Source organism: Pristiophorus japonicus, chromosome 23 (assembly GCF_044704955.1).
Source record: "Pristiophorus japonicus isolate sPriJap1 chromosome 23, sPriJap1.hap1, whole genome shotgun sequence".
Taxonomy (NCBI): domain Eukaryota; kingdom Metazoa; phylum Chordata; class Chondrichthyes; family Pristiophoridae; genus Pristiophorus; species Pristiophorus japonicus.
In genome coordinates, this window is record NC_091999.1 from 34693385 (window position 1) to 34717208 (window position 23824).

Here is a 23824-nt window from a genome sequence, read left to right on the forward strand (position 1 = left end):
TCCCAGGCATCTTATCGACATGTTCCCTCAATACCAAGGCTCGGAGAGGCACTCTGGAAGGTAAGGGGAACTGGCACTTTTCCACGAGAGTAACCAAAGGTATGAGAACTGAAATAATCCAGAGTTAGAAAGGAGGAAAGGCTCCAAAATGGTGCAGTCAATAACAGGACATCAATTAGTCTCCTCTTATCTTGGAACATTAACTATCGACACACTATGTTATTGAAACATCAAAATATTATATTCCAGCCCAGTTATAGGGGTTATTATCATCAGAAACAAACTTCAACTGTTGGAATAGACATGATTCAGTCGGGATGTGATTAACAGCAGCAATGATAGCAGAATCCAACCCCTGCAGTCACTTGTGAACTCGCTGGTGTTTCAGCAGGTTTGATGACCGAGCGAATCCCTTCCCACACTCAGAACAGGTGAACGGCCTCTCCCCAGTGTGAACTCGCTGGTGTGCCAGCAGGTCGGATGACTGAGTGAATCCTTTCCCACAATCAGAGCAGGGGAACGGCCTCTCCCCAGTGTGAACTCGCTGGTGTTTCACCAGGCTGGATGGCTGAGTGAATCGCTTCCCACACTCTGAGCAGGTGAATGGCCTCTCCCCAGTGTGAACTCGCTGGTGTTTGAGCAGGTTGGATGACCCAGTGAATCGCTTCGCACACACGGGGCAGGTGAACGACCTCTCCCCGGTGTGAACTCGCTGGTGTTTCCGCAGGTCGGATGACTGAATGAATCCCTTCCCACACACGGGGCAGGTGAACGGCCTCTCCCCACTGTGAATGTGTTGATGAATTTGCAGCGCAGATGGGTCGCTAAATCCCTTCCCACAGTCCCCACATTTCCACGGTTTCTCCGTGGTACGGGTGTGCTTCTGTCTCTCCAGGTTGGATGATCAGTTGAAGCCTCCTCCACACACAACACGTTTACAGTTGCTCCCCGCTGTGAATGATGTGATGCTTTTTCAGGCTGTGAAACTGGTTAAAGCTCTTTCCACAATCAGTGCACTGAAACAGTCTCACTCGGGTGTGTGGGTCTCTGCTTTTTCAGTCACATTGATGTTTGTAATCTTTCCCCACAGACAGAATAAACAAACATTTCTCCTTCCACATTCAAAGGCCGATGATATTCAAGTCCTGATGAATCGAGTGACTCTATCAGATCTTGACGTGAGGTTTAGTTTGAGTTTCCCTTCTTCAAATCCTCCCCTTCTAACACCCTGCAAAAGGAGTTTACAAAAGTCGTCACTGTAAGTACAGGATCGAAATTCAGAAAAGACAGTTCTAGTTTCTATGGAACATTCTTTCCTAATGCTGTGTGGTTTTAAGTATTGACTTAATAAAAATAATAAAGAGGAAGAAGATAGATTGAGAGTAAACTGACAAGAAATATAAATACAGTCACAGCTTCTACAGATATCTAAAAAGGAAGAGATAGCTAAAATATACATCGGTCCCTTAGAGGATGAGACGGGGAATTAATAATGGGAAACAGGGAAATGGCAGAGACTTTAAACAAATATTTTGTGTGGTCTTCACGGTGGAAGACACTAAAAGCATCACAATAATAATAGATAATCAAGGGGTCACAGGGAGCGAGGAACTTAAAACAATCACTATCACGAGAGAAAAAGTACTAGACAAACTATTGGGACTAAAGGTGGACGTCCCCTGGACCTGATGGCCTGCATCCTGGGGTCTTAAAAGAAGTGGCTGCAGAGAAAGTGGATGGATTGGTTGTAATCGACCAAAATTCCCTGGATTCTGGCAAGGTCCCAGTGGATTGGAAAACCTCAAATGTAACACCCCTATTCAACAAGGGAGGGAGGGAGAGAGAAAGCAGGAAACTATAGAGCAGTTAGCCGAACATTTATCATTTGGAAAATGCTGGAGTCCATTATTAAGGAAATAGCAGGACATTTAGAAAATCATAATCGTCAAGCAGAGACAGCATGGTTTTATGAAAAGGAAATCACGTTTGACAAATTTTCTCGAATTCTTTGAGGATGTAACGAGCAGGGTGGATGAAGAGGAACCAGTAGCAGTTGTGTATTTACATTTCCAGAAGGTATTCGATAAGGTGCCAGATAAAAGGTTACTGCACAATATAAGAGCTCACAGGGTTGGGGGTAATATATTAGCATCGATGTAGGATTGGCTAACTAACAGAAAACACAGATAAATGGGTCATTTTCAGGTTGGCAAACTGTAACTAGTGGGGTGCCACAGGGATCAGTGCTGGGGCCTCAACTATTTACAATCTATATTAATGACTTGGATGAAGGGACGGAGTGCACTGCAGCCAAATATGCTGCTGATACAAAGATAGGTGGGAAAGCAAGTTGTGAGGAGGACACAAATAATCTGCAAAGGGTTATAGACAGGCTCAGTGAGTGGGCAAAAATTTGGCAGATGGAGTATAATGTGGGAAAATGTGAGGTTATGCACTTTGGTAGGAAGAATAAAAAAGCAAACTATTATTTAAATGGCGACTACAAAATGCTGCGGTACAGAGGGATCTGGGGGTCCTTGTGCATGAAACACAAAAAGTTAGCATGCAGGTACAGCAAGTAATCAGGAAGGTAAATGCAATGTTGGCCTTTATTGAAGAGGAATGGAGTATAAAAGTAGAGAAGTCTTGCTACAATTGTACAGGGTGTTCGTGAGACCACACCTGGAGTACTGAGTACAGTTTTGGTCTCCTTATTTAAGGAGGGATATACTTGCATTGGAGGCAGTTCAGAGAAGGCTCACGAGGTTGATTCCTGAGATGAAGGGGTTGTCTTGTGAAGTAAGCTTGAGCAGGTTGGGCCTGTACTCATTGGAGTTTTGAAGAATGAAAGGTGATCTTATTGAAACGTGTAAGATCCTGAGGGGGCTTGACAGGGTAGATGCAGAGAGGATGTTTCCCCTCGTGGGGGAATCTAGAACTAGGATGCATAGTTTCAGATGCATAGTTTCAGAATAAGGGGTCGCCCATTTAAAACGGAGATGCGGAGGAATTTCTTCTCTGAGGGTCGTGAATCTTTGGAATTCTCTACCCCAGAGAGCTGTAGAGGCTGAGTCAGTCAATATATTTAAAAGGGAGATAGACAGATTTTTGAATTATAGGGGAGTCAAGATTTATGGGGAGCAGGCAGGAAAGTGGAGTTGAAGTTAAGATCAGATCAGCCATGATTTTATTGAATGTCAGAGCAGACTCGAGGGATCAAATGGCCTCCTCCTGCTCCTATTTCTTATTAATCTGTGAACCTTGACCTGAACCTTCCAAAATGTTACTGATTTTGAGGAATAGACAAAATATCTAAGCATTGATAAATGCATCATCTAACATCTCCAACTGAGCTAACCTGCTCTAACTTTGTCAGTATTTGTGTCAGCTGTGACTCAGTGGGTAACACACTTTCCTCTGGGTCACAAGGTTGTGGGTTGACGTCGCACTCCAGAGACATGAACACAAAACTCTCGGATGTTGCTCCAGTGCAGTGCTGAGGGACTGCTGTACTGTCGGAGGTGCTGTCTTTTGGATAAGATGTTAAACCGAGGCCCCGTCTGCTCCCTCAGGTGGATGTAAAAGGTCCCATTGCAATATTTCAAGCAGAACAGGGGAGTTATCCCCGATGTCCTGGCCAATATTTTCCCTTAACATCAGTAAAGCAGATTATCTGGTCATTATCACATTGTAAATTGGTTGCTGCGTTTCCGACATTACGATAGTGACTACACTTCAAAAAGAACTTAATTGGCTGTAAAGCGCTTTGGGGCATCTGGTGGTGGTGAAAGGTGCAAAATAAATGCAAGTCTTTTTATTTTCTATGTGTCTTTTATTCCTCTCCCTTCTCCCATTGTGCCTCCTTTTGTCTGCTGTCACTTCCCCACCTCCTCTTCCCCACCCAACTTTACAGTTCATTTCTTGTGTACATGGTCTCTCTCTCTCTCTCTCTCCTTTCCCTCACTCTATCGCTCCCTATAAGCTGTCCATCTGCCATATCTCCCAGTCCTGATCAAATGCTCTCCCTGACCCATCACCATTTCTCCTTCCTTTATAGACAACAACAAATTTCATTTATATAGCGCCTTTAAGAACATAAGAGTTATGAGCAGGAGTAGGCCATATGGCCCCTCGAGCCTGCTCCACCATTCAATAACATCATGACTGATCATCAACCTCAACTCCACTTTCCCGCCCGATCTCCATATCCCTAGATTCCCCGAAACACCAAAAATGTATCTATCTCAGCCGTGAAATAACTCTGTAAAATGGCCCCTGGTGCTTCACAGGAGCATTATCAGATAGAATTTGACACCGAGGGTCAAAGAGGCACATTTTAAAGAGGGTTAAAAAGGAAAAGAGTGGCTAAAGTAAATGTTGGTCCCCTGGAGGATGAGATTGGGGAATTAATAATGGAGAACAGGGAAATGGCAGAGACGTTGAACAAATATTTTGTATCGGTCTTCACGGTGGAAGACACTAAAAACATCCCAATAGTGGATAATCAAGGGGCTATCGGTAGGGAGGAACTTAATACAATCACTATCACTAATGAAGTGGTACTAGGTAAAATAATGGGACTAAAGGTGAACAAGTCCCCTGGACCTGATGGCTTGCATCCCAGGGTCTTAAGAGAAATGGCTGCAGAGATAGTGGATGCATTGGTTGTAATCTCACAAAAATCCCTGGATTCTGGGGCGGTCCCAGCAGATTGGAAAACCGCAAATGTAACGCCCCTATTTAAAAAAGGAGGCAGACAAAAAGCAGGAAGCTATAGCCCAGTTCGCCGAACATCTGTCGTTGGGAAAATGCTCGAGTCCATTATTAAGGAAGCAGTAATGGGACATTTGGAAAAGCATGATTCAATCAAGCAGAGTCAGCATGGTTTTATGAAAGGGAAATCAGGTGTGACAAATTCACTGGAGTTCTTTGAGGATGTAATGAGCAGAGTGGATCAGGGGCAACCAGTGGATGTGGTGTATTTGGATTTCCAGAAGGCATTCGATAAGGTGCCACATAAGAGGTTACTGCACAAGATAAAAGCTCACTGGGTTGGGGGCAATATATTAGAATGGATAGAGAATTGGCGAACTAACAGAAAACACAGAGTCAGGGTAAATGGGTCTTTTTCCAGTTGGCAAACAGTGACAAGTGGGGTGCCGCAGGGATCGGTGCTGGGTCCTCAACTATTTACAATTTATATTAATGACTTGGATGAAGGGACAGAGTGTAATGTAGCCAAGTTTGCTGATGATACAAAGATGGGTGGGAAAGCAAATTGTGAGGAGGACACAAAAAATCTGCAAAGGCTCAGTGATTGGGCAAAAATTTTGCAGATGGAGTATAATGTGGGAAACTGTGAGATTATCCACGTTGGCAGAAATAATAGAAAAACAAATTATAATTTAAATGGAGAACAATTGCTAAGTGCTGCAGTACAGAGAGACCTGGGGGTCCTTGTGCATGAAACACAAAAAGTTAGTATGTCGGTACAGCAAGTAATCAGGAAGGCAAATGGAATGTTGGCCTTTATTGCAAGGGGGATAAAGTATAAAAGCAGAGAAGTCCTGCTGCAACTGTACAGGGTATTGGTGAGGTCACACCTGGAGTACTGTGTACAGTTTTAGTCTCCTTATTTAAGGAGGGATATACTTGCATTGGAGGCTGTCAGAGAAGGTTCACTAGGTTGATTCAGGATCTGAGGGGGTTGTCTTCTGAAGATAGGTTGAATAGGTTGGGCCTACACTCATTGGAGTTCAGAAGAATGAGAGGTGATCTTATTGAAACATATAAGATAATGAGGGGGCTCGATAAGGTGGATGCAGAGAGGATATTTGCATCCACTCATAGGGGAAACTAAAACTCGAGGACATAGTCTTCGAATAAGGGACCGCCCATTTAGAACAGAGATGAGGAGAAATTTCTTCTCTCAGGTGGTTGTAAATCTGTGGAATTCTCTGCCCCAGAGAGCTGCAGAGGCTGGGGCATTGAATATAATTAAGGTGGAGATAGACAGATTTTTGAACAATAAGGGTGTAAAGGGTTATGGGGAGCGGGCAGGGAGTGGAGCTGAGTCCATGATCAGATCAGCCATGATCTTATTGAATGGCGGAGCAGACTCGAGGGGCCAAATGGCCGACTCCTGCTCCTATTTCTTCTGTTGTTTGGGTCTTAAAGGAGGAGGGAGAGGTTTAGGGAGGGAATTCTGGAGCTTAGGGCCTCGGCAGCTGAGGGCATGGCCACCAATGGTGGTGTGATTAAAGCCAGGAATGCGAGGCCAGAGATCCTGGAGGGTTGTAGGGCTGGAAGAGGTTACAGAGATAGGGAGGGGCGAGGGCACGGAGGGATTTGAAAACAAGGATGAGAATTTTTAAATTGAGGCTTCGTGCCCAGTCATCATTTCTCCTTCCTTTACAGACGCTCCCTGACCACTCTCCATTTCTCCTTCCTTTACAGACGCTCCCTGACCACTCTCCATTTCTCCTTCCTTTACAGACGCTCCCTGACCAATCTCCATTTCTCCTTCCTTTGCAGACGCTCACTGACCACTTTCCATTTCTCCTTCCTTTACAGACGCTCCCTGACCACTCTCCTTTTTCCTTCCTTTACAGACGCTCCCTGACCACTCTCCATTTCTCCTTCCTTCACAGATGTTCCCTGACCACTCCCCATTTCTCCTTCCTTACAGACGCTCCCTGACCACTCTCCATTTCTCCTTCCTTTACAGACGCTCCCTGACCACTCTCCATTTCTCCTTCCTTTACAGACGCTCCCTGACCACTCTCCATTTCTGCTCCATTTTTTGAAATATTTAAAGATTTTAATAAATCTTTGAAGGTGGCAGGACAGGTTAACAAAGCTGTTAATAAAGCATAAAGGATCCTGGGCTTTATAAATCGAGGCACAGAGTACTAAAGCCGGGAAGTTATGCGAAAGCTATATAAAACACTAGCTCGAGCCCAGCTGGAGGATTGGGTCCAATTCTGGGCACACTTCAGGAAGGACACAAAGGCTTTGGAGAGGGGACAGAAGAGATTTACTGGAATGGTGCCAGGGATGAGGAACTTCATTTATGTGGAGACTGGAGAAGCTGGGATTATTCTCCTTGGAGCAGAGAAGGTGAAGACGAGATTTGATAGAGGTGTTAAAAATCATGAAGATAAGATAGAATAAATAGAGACACTGTTTCTAACACTGATAACCAGAGGGCACAGATTTGAGGCGATTGGCAAAAACAGAGGTCACATGAGGAAAACCATTTTCACACAAGGAGTGGTTAGGGTTTGGAATGCACTGCCTGACGGAGCGGTGGAGACAGAGTCATAGTAGCCTTCAAAAGTGAACTGGACAAACACTTGAAGCAGAATGATATTGCAGGGATTTGGGGAAAGAGCGGGGGAAGTGGGATAACCGGATTGCTCCCCGAAAGTATCGGCGCAGACTCGATGGGCCGAATGGCCCCCAACTTTGCTGTAATATTCTGTGATTGTAGAATTCTTTACAGACGCTCCCTGCTCAGTCACCATTGCTCCTTCATTTACAGACGCTCCCTAGTCCATTACTATTTCTCATTGATTTACAGACGCTCCCTGAGAGTTTGACGCAGACACAGCGCATGCACTGACCGCTCCTTCGGGCTGGAGCGGACCCAGGACCCGGCAGGCAGGGGGAGAATGTTCCCCGGTTTATATCCCCCCCACCCCCCGGTGCGGGGAGAATGTTCCCCGGTTTATATCCCCCCCCCCGGTGTGGGGAGAATGTTCCCCGGTTTATATCATCACCTCCCCCCGGTGTGGGGAGAATGTTCCCCGGTTTATATCACCACCTCCCCCCGGTGTGGGGAGAATGTTCCACGGTTTATATCCCTCCCCCGGTGTGGGGAGAATGTTCCCCGGTTTATATCCCCCCCCGGGTGTGGGGAGAATGTTCCCTGGTTTATATCACCCCCCCCCCCCCGGTGTAGGGAGAATGTTCCCCGGTTTATATCCCCCCCGGTGTGGGGAGAATGTTCCCCGGTTTATATCACCCCCCCCGGTGTGGGGAGAATGTTCCCCGGTTTATATCCCCCCCCGGTGTGGGGAGAATGTTCCCCGGTTTATATCACCCACCCGGTGTGGGGAGAATGTTCCCCGGTTTATATCACCCCCCCAGTGTGGGGAGAATGTTCCCCGGTTTATATCACCCACCCGGTGTGGGGAGAATGTTCCCCGGTTTATATCCCCCCCCCCCCCCCCGGTGTGGGGAGAATGTTCCCCGGTTTATATACCCCCCCGGTGTGGGGAGAATGTTCCCCGGTTTATATCTCCCCCGGTGTGGGGAGAATGTTCCCCGGTTTATATCAGGGCCCGGGGCCTGCACATGCTCAGCTCACACTGCCCGGGTGATTGACGGCAGCTCCCCACCAATAGGAAGAGTGAGGCGGGGCTGGAGGACCGAATGTGCGGTTGGTCCTCCAACCAATTGGAGTGTGTGAGGGGCGGGGCTTCCGACAGGCTGTAACTAGTGGGGTGCAGCAAGGATCAGTGCTGGGGCCTCAGCTATTTACAATCTATATTAATGACCGAGATAAAGGGAGCGAGTGTAATATTTGCTGACGATACAAAGCTCGGTGAGACAGTAAGCTGTGAGCAGAACACAAGAGTGCAAAGATATATAGACAGATGATGTGAATGGGCATTAAGGTGGCAGATTGAGTATAATGTCGGGAAATGTGAGGTTATTCACTTTGGTCGGAAGAATAGAAAAACAGAATATTTTTTAAATGGTGAGAAACTTTAAATGTTGGTGTTGAGAGAGATTTGGGTGTCCTTGTGCAAGAAACACAGAAAGCGAGCATGCAGGTACAGCAAGCAGTAAGGGGGTGGAGTATAAGAGTAAGGATCTATAGCTACAATTGTACAGGGCCTTGGTGAGACCACACCTGGAGTACTGGACAGTTTCAGTCTCCTTATCAAAGGAAAGATATACTTGCTTTGGAGATGGTTCAATGGAGGTTCACAAGATTGATTCCTGGGATGAGAGAGCTGTCTTACCATGAGAGATTGTGTAGAATGGATCGATACTCTCTGGAGTTTAGAAGAATGAGAGGGGATCTCATTGAAACATACAAGATTCTGAAGGGTATTGACAGGGTAGATGCTGAGAGCTCGATTCCCCCGGGCTGGACTGACTAGAACTCGGGGGCTCAAGATAAGGGGGTGGCCATTTAAGACAGAGATGAGAAATTTCTTCACTCAGGGGGTTGTGAATCTTTGGAATTCTCTGTCCCAGAGGGCTGTGGATGCTCAGTCTATTCAACGCTGAGATAGATAGATTTTTGGACTCTCGGGGAATCAAGGGATATGGAGATCAGGTGGGAAAGTGGAGTTGAGGGCGATGATCTTATTGAATGGCGGAGCAGGCTCGAGGGGGCCTTTGACCTACTCCTGCTCCGATCTCTGATATTCTAATATTGACATCGAAGGCGCTCTAGATTTATTAGTCCCACCCTTTATCTTAAGGGAACATACTTGCTCTGAACCCTCGCTATCTCCTCCTTGAATGTCTCCCACTACTCTGACACTAATTTACCTTCAAGTAACTGTTTCCAGTCCACTTTGGTTAAATCACATCTCTGCTTAGTAACATTAGCTTTACCCCAATTGAGAACTTTTATTCCTGGTCCATCTTTGTCCTTTTCCATAACTACCCTAAATCTAACTGAATTACGATCACCAGCACCAAAATACTAACCACTGATATCCCTTCCACCTGCCCAAGCTTCATTCATTAAACCTAAGTCCAGAACCAGCCCCTCTCTTGTTGGGCTTGCTACGTAATGGCTAAAAAAGTTCTCCTGAATGCATTTTAAGAATTCTGCTCCTTCTATATCTTTCACACTAATTCTATCCAAGTTAATATTTGGGTGGTTGAAATCCCCAACTATTACTGCCCGATTATTTTTGCACGTATCAGAAATGTGCCGACATATTTGCTCTTCTGTCTCCCTCTGACTGTTTGGGGGTCTATAGTACATCCCCAGCAGTGTGATCGGCCCTTTTTTAGTTCTTCACTTCTCCCATGTGGCCTCATTTGATGATCCTTCGAACATATCATCCCTCCCCACAGCTGGAATTGTTTCTTTAATCAACACTGCGGCGCGCTCTCCTTTTTTTTATCCCCGTCTCTATCTCGTCTTAAAACCCTGCAACCAGGAATGTTGAGCTGCCATTCCTGCAGTTCTTTTAGCCATGTTTCACTAATAGTTACAATATCATACCCCCACATGTCTGTCTGTGCCCTCAGCTTATCTGCCTTAATCCCGAGACTCCTTGCACTGGCATTGAAGTATTTCTAGATTGATTCCTGTGATGAGAGGACTGTCTTATGATGAGAGTTTGTGTAGAATGGGCCTATACTCTCTGGAGTTTAGAAAAATGAGACTGATCTCATTGAAACACAATGGCACTGGCATTTAGTGCTGCCAAACTCCCTTATTGTCTATTTTCTAGCCTTTGTTTCCTCTGCCTTCCAAACACGATCCATACTGTCCCCTCCCTCTCTCTCGATCCATACTGTCCCCTCCCTCTCTCGATCCATACTGTCCCCTCCCTCTCTCGATCCATACTGTCCCCTCCCTCTCTCGATCCATACTGTCCCCTCCCTCTCTCGATCCATACTGTCCCCTCCCTCTCTCGATCCATACTGTCCCCTCCCTCTCGCGATCCATACTGTCCCCTCCCTCTCGCGATCCATACTGTCCCCTCCCTCTCACGATCCATACTGTCCCCTCCCTCTCTCGATCCATACTGTCCCCTCCCTCTCTCGATCCATACTGTCCCCTCCCTCTCTCGATCCATACTGTCCCCTCCCTCTCTCGATCCATACTGTCCCCTCCCTCTCTCGATCCATACTGTCCCCTCCCTCTCTCGATCCATACTGTCCCCTCCCTCTCTCGATCCATACTGTCCCCTCCCTCTCTCGATCCATACTGTCCCCTCCCTCTCTCGATCCATACTGTCCCCTCCCTCTCTCGATCCATACTGTCCCCTCCCTCTCTCGATCCATACTGTCCCCTCCCTCTCTCGATCCATACTGTCCCCTCCCTCTCTCGATCCATACTGTCCCCTCCCTCTCTCGATCCATACTGTCCCCTCCCTCTCTCGATCCATACTGTCCCCTCCCTCTCTCGATCCATACTGTCCCCTCCCTCTCTCGATCCATACTGTCCCCTCCCTCTCTCGATCCATACTGTCCCCTCCCTCTCTCGATCCATACTGTCCCCTCCCTCTCTCGATCCATACTGTCCCCTCCCTCTCTCGATCCATACTGTCCCCTCCCTCTCTCGATCCATACTGTCCCCTCCCTCTCTCGATCCATACTGTCCCCTCTCTCGATCCATACTGTCCCCTCTCTCGATCCATACTGTCCCCTCTCTCGATCCATACTGTCCCCTCTCTCGATCCATACTGTCCCCTCTCGCGATCCATACTGTCCCCTCTCGCGATCCATACTGTCCCCTCTCGCGATCCATACTGTCCCCTCTCGCGATCCATACTGTCCCCTCTCGCGATCCATACTGTCCCCTCTCGCGATCCATACTGTCCCCTCTCGCGATCCATACTGTCCCCTCTCGCGATCCATACTGTCCCCTCTGATAGGGTATTCAAACAGGCTCATTGAGACAGGCTTTAAAAATTCACAGACCCCCCAAGTCAAAGCTACTACGCGCTGCTCAGCATGTTGCATTAACTCATCAATATACTTGACATTTTCAGACCTTGGGTAGCGAGCCAATAAAACATTCAAAGACTTTCAATTGAGCCAATAAGGTCAAAGAAGGCGAGTTCTTTTCTGTAAATTGATGCAGGTATAAAGTACAGCCATTTGTGACCATGTGTCTCAGTAAGACAAAGAAACTGGCAATCAGGCAGCAGTTTGTTGCTCTCTGCCAAGATTAAAAAGTTAAAACTACCATCGGAGTTCGTATTTCATTGGAAATTAAGAGATCTAACAATTTTGGCGCTTCGAGCAGGGTCGCTGAGGAAAGAAACTGAATTTTGGACATCGGACCTACATTGAGGTGAGGACTCCTCTTTTTAAAAAAAAGTCCTCGGTCAAAAATCTAAATTCGCCTCTCCTTCTACGCGATTCCGAAAGCCTCCGGTTTGCGAACCCTCCAGTTGGTAGTCGGCCCGAGGTCCCATAGACATCTAAACTTCGGCGGTGTGTTAGTTAATTAATCACCGACCTATTGATCGGCTAGCAGGCCTACGACTCGAGACCCCAGTAAAGGACTCAGTAAAGAAATAGCAGCAGGAGAAAAGGGCAAAGAATTGCCTACAACTGTTAAATGTGGGCAGGCACCACCTCAAGTTTCGCTCGATTTAATTCTCGAACAGTTGAAAGAATACATAGAGCAACAATTCAACTTATCTAAAACCTGTATTAAGATCGAACAAAAGTACGGAACCTCCAAAGGACAATGGTCCTTGGACGAGATTAAAAGGGTCTGGGGAAAACGACCCGTATGAAATATAAAGAGTGAACTAGATGGTCCCTCCCGGTTATGATCTAGATTTGAAACCGGAATGAAATTATAATGTGTTCCCAACATGATCGAGAACTGACCAGTACAAAGGATCAATTGCAAGCAGTTTGTGCACAGCTGCGACAGAAAAAGCTTGAACTTGAAAAGCTGGAAGCGGAACTTAAAGATCTTAAAGGTGAAATTAAAGAATGGAAAAAATCATGAGGTCAAGAGACAGTAATAGGAAAAGGAAAATGTATTGATCAATTCCCAGGGTACCCATGTTTGGATAAATTAAAAGCGCAAACTCGAAGACACGACCGAGGAATAGATACGGTTTCTGAATCCTCCGACAATACAGTGTCGGAGGATGATGAAGAATTAGGGGTGCGCTTTGCCCCGTTTAAAAAAAGATGAGCTGTAGTCAAATCAGAAGAGACTGCGGATGAGGGCGGAACAAAAAAAACAAAGAGAAGGGTGTACGAAGAATACTTAGTTCATGATCCGGCAGGCCCAGAGAAAATTGATAAATGGTCCAAGGAATTGCCCAATCCAAAGAAAGGGGGAGTAAAAACGTGGGACTAATTGGACCGCTTAAGAAATATATATCAACTTCATCCCTGGGACGGAGTGCAAATTTTGACCATAATGGTGCCAAAAACACAGGGAAGAAAATTGCACGACAAGGTAGATGAAGCTTTGGGGCAGGATGAGCAAGAATTAGATGCAGGATGGGAGGCGATTAAACACTGGCTGCAAGCCTTCAGTGCAGCTAAGACAGACCGGGGAAAAATTGCAGCTTGCCAACAGAAAGGAACAGAGGAGGTCCTGGAGTATGATGAGCGGTTTAGATGCATGTGGCTAGAACATTCGGGTATGAATAATACAGATGAGGAAATGGATGAACAAGCGTTTGGACCCCTGAAAGCAGCTTTCGTGGCAGGTCTAAAGCCAGAACTGTCCAAAATGCTTAAGGTAGTGTTACCGGACTGGGAAGGTAGAGGAACTACCTTTGCAGCATTGGTGGATCGATGTAACCAATTAGATCGGGATATGGGACCTCAAGTCCGAGCTGTACAGGCTATGGGATGGAAATCCCAGGATTCCGATAAACAGTCATTTGGAAAATTACCCGGAAAATGTCGTTATTGTGGGAAAGAAGGTCACTGGGCCAAGACGTGCAGGGCAAAACAGAAAGGTCCTGGCTGGGGAAGAGGACGCAGCCAGGGATACAATTCAGCCAACAAGCCAGGCTTATCACAAGATAACGACCTCATAGAAGCATTTAAGCGACTGACAATACAACAACAGAAGGAGTTACTTGGGATAGCAAAAAACAATTAGAGCCCACCCTGGCACCCCTCCTCGCACTAATACAACAGAGAGGAGATGGACTATATATAACTGTGAGGGTGGGCGATAAGGATGTGGACTGTCTTTTAGACACAGGGGCGGAATTAACATGCTTACCCCAACAATATGTAGACGATATCCTGCTAGATTCAAACACAGAAGAACAGAATAAACAACATTTACGAGCTTTGCTGGATCACCTTCGGCTGAAAGGACATAAAGCCAGCATCGACAAAGCACAAATCACCAAGAAGGAACACCATGGCCCCAGGCACTACCAATAGTGCTATGCAGCATTAGGGCAACCCCGAACAGAACTACAGGTCTAAGCCCATTTGAAATTATAACAGGAAGACCCATGTCGCTGCCAGGAACTATCGATTTATGGAAAGCTGATGTTCACTTAATGAGTGACACTTTCTTATCATACTGTCAGAACTTAACCAATGCTATTAGTTCTGTTTCCCGACAGGTATCGGCAGCTTGGGGTAATCCACCCGAAGGAGGACATGACATCATCCCGGGAGTCTGGGTGTATGTGAAAAAATTGCATAAAGAACCTTTGGGTGCCAAGTGGGAGGGACCTTATCAAGTGTTATTGACCACCCAGGCAGCTGTTAAAGTCCAAGGAAAGAAAGCCTGGATCCTCGCTTCACACGTTAAACGAGCACCTGTAAAACTGAAGCTGAAATCTAATAAGGACAATTACTTTTTGCGAAAATGTATAAATTTACTGTATTATTGATTGTAGGTATTATAGGCATAGGCCGACTTCTTACTAGCCGACCCTCTGCACCAAAGGGAAATAGTAGGGTAAGCAAGGGAATTACATGTAAATACCTTTTTATATATGTCATACATTTATGCCAAACAAAGTAACATTTCGAGTTGTTGGGTGTGTACGCATATTCCTATTCACTCAAAGGGAGGGATTCCCTTGAGGCCAGTTCCCTTGAATATCTCGGAAATGGCTGAGTGGATAATAAAACAGGCAATGCGTTTCAGGATACGGAAAACTGGGCTCGTAAATGGAAGTCAGCAGGTTACAATTTGACTACCTTTGAAGGGGGATACCAACCGTGGTACAATAATTCCAAACGGCCCCCATTTTTTGTTATCACTAATACAACGGGAATCAGAAGACCGGGGAAATCGGTCTGTCTGATTAGAAACATCAAAGGAGGCCAAAATATGGGGTATAGTAACTGCTCCCGGAATTATAATATAATCAAGCCACGGAACCGTCCAAACTGGGCCGATGTGGGAATTTTTAACGTAACGGGGATTCTGAATAAAACAGATGGAAAAGCCTGGACAGGCCCCGGAGTGTTGCTGATAAAGAAACAGCTAACATTCATTGCATATAATGGCACCTATTGGGTGTGTGGCCACAAGCCTACCCTTGGCTGCCCCAGAATTGGATGGGATCCTGCTATTTAGCCGACATTGTGCCTTATATGTATCATATAAAGTCATTGTCGGAACATTTACACCGTCCTAAGAGAGCTATCACAGAAACAGAGAGGTTCTTTGCCATCCTGATCCCTGGGTATGGGACCGCCAAACTGGCAAGGGAATCCATTAACATGACATCTGTTGTGGAACGGGTAGCCAATGATTACTCAGAGGCCCTCGTTAAAATCAATGCAGAAATGGTAGCAATCCGCACAGTAGCCCTACAGAATAGACTGGCCCTTGATTACATCCTGGCTGAAAAGGGAGGTACTTGCACCCTACTCGGAACTGAGTGTTGCACATATATCCCAGATAGCTCCGAAGAAATTACCCACTTAGTGGAGCATATCCAAAAGGAGGTAGAAAAACTTAAGCAACCCCCATCATTCAGTTTGTGGAGTGGAGCCACTGAATGGCTAGGTTCAATAGGAAATTCATTGGTGGAAGGTTTAATTCTATTTGTTGTAATTGTTTTACTTTTATATTGTTTGTTTATGTTGATTAAATGTTGTTGCGACCAGGTGGCTGTAGCTGCTGTCCCGCAGGTGAGGCACCTTGCAGGTCCCAGCAGACCGTCTGTACGTGGCACAGGGGTATGTTATGCTTAAGGAAAGGTTGTTTACTGGTTGAATTAAGATATTGATTTGGATTAAATTGGAATAAGGTTCATTAATGTATTAAAACCAGACTTCCATTGTGGCCACGATGGAACTCGGGTTGGTGTAAATTTGTGTGGAAGCTACTAGTCTGACCATGTGGCGAAACACATCAACAAATTTTGGAAGGAAACTCTATTAACATGTATGAAATTATTTTGTAGAATGTTTAACCAGTGATACCTGAAGTTTTATGATTCAGTTTGTGAAAGAATCAAAGGGGGGATTGATAGACTATTCAAACAGGCTCATTTAGACAGGCTTTGAAAATTCACAGACCCCCAAGTCAAAGCTACTACGTGCTGCTCAGCATGTTGCATTAACTCATCAATCAACATGACATTTTCAGACCTTGGGTAGCGAGCCAATAAAACGTTAAAAGACTTTCAATTGAGCCAATAAGGTCAAAGAAGGCGAGTTTTTTTTCTGTAAATTGATCCAGGTATAAAGTACAGCCATTTTTGACCATGTGTCTCAGTAAGACAAAGAAACTGGCAATCAGCCAGCAGTTTGTTGCTCTCTGCCAAGATTAAAAAGTTAAAACTACCATCGGAGTTCGTATTTCATTGGAAATTAAGAGATCTAACACCTCTCTCTATCCATACTGTCCCCCCTCTCTATCCATACTTTCCCATCTCTCTCTATCCATCCATACCGTTCCCTCTCTCTATCCATACTGTCCCCTCTCTCTATCCAGTGAGGATATTGTCCGGTCCTGTTGAGGTGCAACCTGTCCGGCTTGTACTGGTCCCACCTCCCCCAGAAACGCTCCCAATGCCTCAGGAATGTAAAGCCCTCCCTCCTGCACCAAACTCCAGCCATGCATTCATCTGCTCTATCCTCTTATTTCTGTACTCACAAGCATGTGGCACCGGGAGTAATCTGGACATTACTACCTTTGAGGTCCTGTTTTTTAATCTCTTTCCTAGCTCCCTAAAATCTGCCTGCAGGATCTCATCCCTCTTTCTACCGATGTCATTGGTCCCGATATGGACCACAACCTCTGGATGTTCATCCTCCCCCCTCAACAATGTCCTGCAGCCACTCAGTGACATCCTTGACCCTGGCACCAGGCAGGCAACATACCATCCTGGAATCATGCCTGTGCCTGCAGAAGCGCTTGTTTGTTCCCCTAACTATCAAATCCACTCCCACTATTGCTCTTCCACTCTTCTTCCTCCCCACCCTGTGCAGCTGAGCCACCCACGGTGTCGTGGACATGGCTTTGGCTGCACTCCCCAGAGAAACCAGCAGTATCCAGAACTGAAAACCGGTGAGCAAGCGAGATGCACTCAGGGGACTCCTGTTCTACTCTTGCCCCATAACGCTGAAAATTTTATCAACTCAGGTTTATCTCTTTCTAAAGTTACAAGTGAATCTGCTTCCACCACCAGAACAGGCAGTGCGTTCCAGGCCAGAACATCTCGCTGCTTCATTCGTCCCCTCATGTAGCATCTGGTTCATTTACCAATCACATTAAATCTGTGCCTCTGGTTACTGAACTTTCTGACACTGAAAATTGTTTCTCCTTATTAAGAGGATTGGCGGGCTGGAGGAGGTTACAGAGATAGGGAGGGGTGAGGCCTTGGAGGGGTTTGAACAAGAGGATGAGAATTTTAAAGCCTGAAGCCACCAGCCGTCTTCCCCAGTGCAGAATGTGACTCACTGCTAACAGAAAGGATTTTTGTTTACTTACAAAAGATGCATAATGAAGGGAAATCAATCTCTGTATCTTTAATTAACAGCGACATGAGGGAAATGAATGACCTTTAAACACCTGGTTCACTTGGCACTGAAGTGTCTGAAACTCATAATAGGAACTCCAGGGAAACAAAATACTGACAAATGTTAAACTGTTTTGCTGACAAAAGAAATCTCGATTAAACTTTAAAAGATAAAATTGTTTAACAGGGGTTCACACAGACTCACCTGATAGGCCGACTCAGGATCCACCCCTCAAGCACCGCGATTGGTTGTAGAACACGCTGCTCCCTGGGCCCTCCGGCCTCTGACCTCTCTTCCTGTTGGTTCCCAGGGCAATCAATCACCACTCGCCAACATTATGCTGCCAGATTAAGTTGAGAGGCTCAGAGGAAGAAATAAAATGGGGCTGTGAATCTGCATTAAGAAATAAAATTAGAAATAAATGATTAAATTTATAAGCAAAACTATTAAAAGTCAAATCAAATGAATTGTTGCATTTAATACATCCTTCTGGGCCAAGTGGGAAACAAGTGATGTGTGGGCTGTGCAGAGTGTCTGTGCCCGGTTACACAGCGTGTCCCTGGCTCCCCACTCCAAGTGCACATGTTTCAGCTCACATCCAACTGACTGGATAAACCTCGCCCGTCTAAACCCCATCACACAAATAGCAGCATTTGATGTTTAGTTCTGCTCAACCTTTATAAACACTGGTTAGGCCTCAGCTGACACATTGTGCTCAATTCTGGGCACCACACTTTCAGAAGGGTATCTGCACCTTAGAGAGGGAGCAGAAGAGATTTACTAGAATGGTACGAAGGAGGAGGGACTTCAGTTATGTGGAGATACTGGAGAAGCTGCGGTAATTCTCCTTGGAGTAGAAAAGTTTAAGAGGAGATTTGATAGAGTGTTCAAAATCATGAACGGTGTTGATAGACAAAATAAGGAGAAACACTTTCCAGTGGCAGAAGGGTCGGTAACCAGAGGACACAGAGTTCAGGTGATTGGTAAAAGAAGCAGAGGCGACATGAGGAACCATTGTATAAGCAGCGAGTTGTTGCAATCTGGAATGCACTGCCTGATAGGGCGGTGGAAGCAGATTCAATAGTGGCTTTCAAAAGTGAATTGGATAATTACTAAAGGGACAATATTTGCAGAGCTATGGGGAAAGAGCAGGGGAGTGGAACTAACTGGATAGCTCGACCATAGAGCCAGCACAGGCACGATGGGCTGAATGGTCTCCTGCGCTTTCATTCTATGAAAATGGCGGATGATCTTATCCAGAATGTTGTGACCACATATCCCCAGAAAACCAAGACCGCCTATTTCCACCTGTGTAATATCGGCCGTCTCCACCCCTGACTCAGCTCACCCTCTGCTGAAACCCTCATCCATTCCTCGGTTACCTCTAGACTTGACTATTCCAACACACTCCTGGCTGGCCTCCCATATTCTACCCCACGTAATCTTCACCTCATCCAAAACTCGGCTGCCCGTGTCCTAACTCGCACCAAGTCTCGTTCACCCATCACCCCCTGTGCTCACTGACCGACATTGGCTCCCGGTTAAGCAACACTTCGATTTCAAAATTCTCATCCTCGTTTACAAATCCCTCCATGGCCTCTCCCGTCCCTATCTCTGTAATCAACTCCATGCCCCACAACCCGCAGAGATGTCTGTGCTCCTCTAATTCTGCCCTCCTGAGCATCCCTGATTATAATCGCTCAACCATTGGTGGCCTTGTCTTCTGTTGCCGAGGCCCCAAGCTCTGGAACACCCTCCCGAAACCTCTGTGCCTCCTTTCTGAAGGTGCTGACTCCGGCTGGGTTCAGTGCTGCACTCTCTGGTTCCCCTCCCCTGAAGGTACTGACTCTGGCTGGGTTCAGTTCTACACTCACTGGTTCCCCTCCCCTGAAAGCACTGACTGTGGCTGGGTTCAGTTCTGCACTCAATGGTTCCCCCCCCCTGAAGGTACTGATGCTGGCTGGGTTCAGTTCTACACTCACTGGTTCCCCTCCCCTGAAGGTACTGACTCCGGCTGGGTTCAGTGCTGCACTCTCTGGTTCCCCTCCCCTGAAGGTACTGACTCCGGCTGGGTTCAGTGCTGCACTCTCTGGTTCCCCTCCCCTGAAGGTACCGACTCTGGCTGGGTTCAGTTCGACACTCACTGGTTCCCCTCTCCTGAAAGCACTGACTCTGGCTGGGTTCAGTTCGACACTCACTGGTTCCCCTCTCTCTCCTGAAGATGCTGACTCTGTCTGGTTTCAGTTCGACACTCACTGGTTAACATACGATATAGGAGCAGCAGTAGGCCATGCGGCCCATCGAACCTGCTCCGCCATTTAATACGATCGTGGCTGATCCAATCATGGACTCAAATCCCATTCCCTGCCCGCTCCCCATAACCCCTTATCGTTTGAGAAAGTGTCTATTTCTGTCTTAAATTTATACAATGTTCCAGCTTCCACAGCTCTCTGAGGCAGTGAATTCCACACATCCACAACCCTCAGAAGAAATTTCTCCTCATCTCAGTTTTAAATGGGAGCTCCTTATTCTAAGATTATGCCCTCTAGTTCTACTCTCCCCCATCAGTGAAACATCCTCTCTGCATCCACCTTGTCACGCCCCCTCATAATCTTATATATTTCGATAAGATCACTTTTCTATCTTCTGAATTCCAATGAGTAGAGGCCCAACATATTCAACCCCCTTAGCTCCAGAATCAACTTTGTGAACCTTTTCTGAACTGCTTCCAAAGCAAGTATATCCTTTCGTAAATACAGAAACCAAAACTGCACGCAGTATTCCAAGTGTGGCCTCACCAATACCCTGTACAACTGTAGCAAGACTTCCCAGCTTTTATACTCCATCCCCTTTGTAATAAAGGGCAAGATTCCATTGGCCTTCCTGATCACTTGCTGTACCTGCATACTGATCTTTTGTGTTTCATGCACAAGTCCCCCCAGGTCCCGCTGTACAGTAGCACTTGGTAATCTTTCTCCATTTAAATAATAACTTCTTCTGTGATTTTTTTTCTGCCAAAGTGCATGACCTCATACTTTCCAACATTATACTCCATCTGCCAAATTTTTGCCAACTCACGTAGCCTGTCAATGTCATTTTGAAGATTTTGTGTGTCCTCCTCACACATTGCATTTCCTCCCATCTTTGTATCATCAGCAAAATTGGCTACACTACACTCGGTCCCTTCTTCCAAGTCACTAATATAGATTGTAAATAGTTGGGGTCCCAGCACTGAACCCTGCGGCAACCCACTAGTTACTGATTGCCAAACTGAGAATGAACCATTTATCCCGACTCAATATTTCCTTATAAAAGTCAACCCTCTCATCTCCGGAATCAACCTCGTGAACCTTCTCTCAACTGCCTCTCCATTCCTCCCCTGAAGATGCTGAATCTGTCTGGTTTCAGTTCTGCACTCACTGGTTCTCCTCTGTCCCCGCCCCAGAAGGTGCTGTCTCGGGCTGAAATCAGTTCTACACTCACTGGTTCCCCTCTCATCCCTTGAAGATGCCGACACTGGCTGGGTCCAGTTCTATACTCACTGGTTCCCCTCCCCTGAAGGTGCTGACTCTGGCTGGGTTCAGTTCTACACTCACTGGTTCCCCTCCCCTGAAGGTACTGACTCTGGCTGGGTTCAGTTCTACACTCACTGGTTCCCCTCCCCTGAAGGTGCTGACTCTGGCTGGGTTCAGTTCTACACTCACTGGTTCCCCTCCCCTGAAGGTACTGACTCTGGCTGGGTTCAGTTCTGCACTCACTGGTTCCCCTCCCCTGAAGGTGCTGACTCTGGCTGGGTCCAGTTGTATACTCAGTGGTTCCCCTCCCTCCCATCTGCCCCGTCCCTTAAAGCGCTAACTCTGGCTGCGTTCAATTCCACGCTCACTGTTTCCCCTCCCTCCCCTCTCCAGCAGGCAAAGTTCAGGGAGTGAGGAGAGAGATTAAAAAGCAGGACCTCAAAGGTAGTAATCTCCGGATTCCTCCCAATGTCACGAGCGAGTGAGTACAGAAACAGGAGGATAGAGCAGATGAATGCCTGGCTGGAGAGATGGTGCAGGCGGGAGGGCGTTAGTTTCCTGAGGCACTGGTACCGCTTCTGAGGGACGTGGGACATGGACAAACCGGACGGGTTGCACCTTAACAGAGCCGGGACCAATATCCTCGTGGCGGGGGGGGTTTGCTAGTGCTGTTGTGGAGAGTTTAAAACTAGCTTGGCAAGGAGATGGGAACCTGAAAATAGAGTCAGTAGGGAGGGGAGTAAAGCTGGAATTAGGAAGCAAAAAGAAAGAAAGTGAGTTTGGAGGAGAGAGGAAACAAGCAGGAAAAAAGTGTAAAAAAACAAGGCACTTTGTCTAAATGCACGTAGCATTTGTAACAAAATAGATGAGTTGACGGCACAAAGGTACAAATGGGTATGATCTGATAGGCATTACAGAGACGTGGTTGCAAGGTGAGCAATTGGGGAATTAAATATTCAGCGGTATTGGACAATCCGGAAGGACAGACAGAAAGGAAAAGGAGGTGGAGTAGCTCTATTGATAAAGGATAGAATCACTGCAATAGTAAGAAACGATATTGGCTCAAATGATCAGGATGTTGAAACAGTTTGGGTGGAGATAAGGAACAATAAGCGGAAAAAGTCACTGGTGGGTGTAGTCTATAGGCCCCCTAACAAGAGCTACTCTGTTGGTCAGCGCATAAACCAGGAAATAGTGGGGGCTTGTAAAAAGGGAACAGCAATAATCATGGGTGATTTTAACCTCCATATTGATTGGACAAACCAAATTGGTCAGGGTAGCCTTGAGGAGGAGTTCACAGAGTGCATAAGGGACAGGTTCCTTCAGCAGTATGTAATGGAACCAACCAGGGGGCAGGCTATCTTAGATCTGGTCCTGTGTAATGAGACAGGATTAATAAACAATCTCCTAGTAAAGGATCCCTTGGAATGAGTGATCATAGCATGATCTGAATTTGAAATTCAGATGGTGGGTGAGAAAGTTGGATCTCTAACCAGCGTACTAATCTTAAATAAAGGAGACTATGTAGGTATGAGGGCAGAGTTGGGTAAAGTGGACTGGGAAAATAGATTAAAGTGCAGGACGGTTGATGAACAGTGGTGTACATTTAAGGAGATATTGATTGCACAACTCTCAAGAAAAATATATTCCAGTGAGGAGGAAAGGGTGTAAAAGAAAAGATAGCCAGCCATGGCTAACTAAAGAAATAAAGGACGGTATCCAATTAAAAACAAGGGCATACAAAGTGGTCAAAACTAGTGGGAGGACAGAAGACTGGGAAGCTTTTAAAAGCCAGCAAAGAATGACTAAAAAAAATTATTAAGAAAGGGAAGATAGACTATGAAAGTAAACTAGCACAAAATAGAAAAACAGATAGCAAGAGTTTCTATAGGTACATAAAAAGGAAAAGAGTGGCTAAAGTAAATGTTGGTCCCTTATAGGACGAGATCGGGGAATTAGTAATGGGGAACATGGAACTGGCAGAAACACTAACAAATATTTTCTATCAGTCTTTACGGCCGAGGACACTAACAATATCCCAACAGTGGACAGTCAAGGGGCTACAGGGGGGAGGAACTTAACACAATCACTAAGAAGGTGGTACTCAGTAAGATAATGGGACTAAAGGCGGATAAATCCCCTGGATCTGATGGCTTGCATCCTCGGGTCTTGAGAAGTCGCAGCAGGGACAGTGGATGCATTGGTTGTAATTTACCAAAATTCCCTGGATTCTGGGGAGGTCCCAGCGATTGGAAAACTTCAAATGTAACGTCCTTATTTAACAAAGGAGGCAGAAAAAAAGCAGGAAACTATAGACCAGTTAGCCTCACTTCTGTGGTTGGGAAAATGTTGGGAGTCCTTTTTTAAAGAAGCAGTAGCAGGATATTTGGAAAAGCAAAATTCGGTCAGGCAGAGTCAGCATGGATTTATGAAGGGGAAGGCATGTTTGACAAATTTGCTGGAATTCTTTGAGGATGTAACAAACAGGGTGGATAAAGGGGAACCAGTGGATGTGGTGTATTTGGACTTCCAGAAGGCATTTGAAAAGGTGCCACATAAAAGGTTACTGCACAAGATAAAAGTTCACAGGGTTGGGGGTAATATATCAGCAA

The 23824-nt window shown here is 46.1% G+C and overlaps 1 protein-coding gene across 1 annotated transcript in view; it reads right to left on the bottom strand.

Annotated features, from left to right (window-relative positions):
• Positions 1-265: 265 nt before the first annotated feature.
• Positions 266-23824, bottom strand: part of LOC139235343 (zinc finger protein ZFP2-like) — a gene marked incomplete at its 5' end in the record, with an annotated part of 100362 nt that continues 76803 nt past the window's right edge. Inside the window, one exon of the mRNA XM_070866483.1 lies at positions 266-862. Coding sequence (XP_070722584.1) covers positions 362-862 — 501 coding nt within the window. The remainder of the gene's footprint in view (positions 863-23824) is intronic.